This window comes from Rhagoletis pomonella, unplaced genomic scaffold (assembly GCF_013731165.1).
Source record: "Rhagoletis pomonella isolate Grant_MI unplaced genomic scaffold, Rhpom_1.0 Rhpom_scaffold_00003, whole genome shotgun sequence".
Classification (NCBI taxonomy): domain Eukaryota; kingdom Metazoa; phylum Arthropoda; class Insecta; order Diptera; family Tephritidae; genus Rhagoletis; species Rhagoletis pomonella.
The window spans coordinates 49,392,151-49,393,646 of NW_023458557.1; the positions used below are offsets into that span (position 1 = coordinate 49,392,151).

Below are 1,496 nucleotides of genomic sequence, written 5' to 3' on the forward strand. Positions count from 1 at the left end.
CTAAAGCCATATCCACTAGGTCTGCGTCTGAAAATAAAAACGACAATTAAACTGTTACGATCGACATCTAACATTGATCCTCCGAATAACTCGGAATCCCATATATGTATCTGAAGTCACTACCAAAAAGTTGGTCGACGTCCAATAATACGAATTATATAATGTCAGCCCTATTCGTAAAATCGAAAAATTCGTATAATCGCAACGAATATTTTGCAATAAAAAAGTAACTAAATTTATGTAAAAATTCAAATTATTTTTTATTTTCTTAAAATAACAAAATCAAAACATAAACTTGTACATATTTTTCCATTCGTACATATATCAAAAGGTTAAAATAAATGTTTGTACTAAATTACCGGAGAACATCAGTCTACTAGAAACTCCGTCATTAAGCTCTGACGTTTATTGATCTGCAAACTCACTTGCATAGCCTCTTCTTGTAGGCTTCTCAGTAAAAGGGTTTTGGAACTGTCAATCTGGTTTTCAACAGCCCACTCAATACATGTTTGAAAACAGTTTATTGCATCCACATGATTTACCTTTGGCATTTCGGCTGGAGCCACAATTGTTTCTTCTTCGTCATGGTCATTAAACGACAGTATATCGTCGATGATATTCTCATTATTCCACTCGGTCACATCGTTGACATCGAACTCTACATTTGGAAACACACGCTCTAATAAACGTAAAGAGTTTCTGGTCGCGAGGTTTTCCTCACTTTGCTGAAGTATGGAAAGAGGAACATCGTCCTCTTCGTCGAATCCGTCGTCATTAAAAATTCTGTTCCAGCATTTTTTTAATGATTCTTGGGATACTTTCTTCCACGCCAATGCAAGTAAAGAAACAGCTTGGAATAAGTTGGTTTGCTTAAGGCACGTTTCAAGACTTTCCACTGAGGTCACAACCATTGACAACAAGCTGGTGCGATAATGGAGTTTTAATAGTCTAATCGCATTCTGATCCATGGGCTGGATCAATGGAGTGACATTTGGTGGAAAATACATGACCCAAATTTTTCCGTCTTCGGTCTCTTTTACCAACTGATCGGCAGGCGGGTGACTTGGCGCGTTATTCAACAACAAAAGCGCCATCTTGGGAAGCATTTTATCTTCTAGAAAACGTTCCACCTGAAAATGAGTTAAGATGATTTATAGTGCAATTTATGTCTTCATAAACGCAAAATTTAACAAACCTCTGGAGCAAAAATTCCAAAAAAGCACTTCTTAAATATTGCAGCATTCATCCATGCAGATTTCGAGCTATCATATTTAACCGGCAAAATCTTGTTGCGAAATGATCTAGGGTTTTGCGCTTTCCCAATGACGAAAGGTTCTATCCTTTTTGTCCCTTCTGCATTCGCACAAACCAGAAATGTTATTCTTTCCTTTGACACTTTTCTTCCTGGTGCACATTTCTCTTCCGAATGGACATATGTCTTGTCTGGTAGCATTTTCCAATAAAGCCCAGATTCGTCCGCATTAAACACTGTTTCA

The 1,496-nt window shown here is 37.3% G+C and overlaps 1 protein-coding gene across 1 annotated transcript; it reads right to left on the reverse strand.

The window, feature by feature from the left end:
• Positions 1-316: 316 nt before the first annotated feature.
• Positions 317-1,119, reverse strand: LOC118736597 (jerky protein homolog-like). Its single transcript, XM_036466648.1, has one exon. It carries the CDS (start codon positions 1,104-1,106, stop codon positions 369-371), a length of 738 nt encoding a protein of 245 aa, XP_036322541.1. The 5' UTR covers positions 1,107-1,119; the 3' UTR covers positions 317-368.
• Between the last annotated feature and the right edge of the window lie 377 nt (positions 1,120-1,496).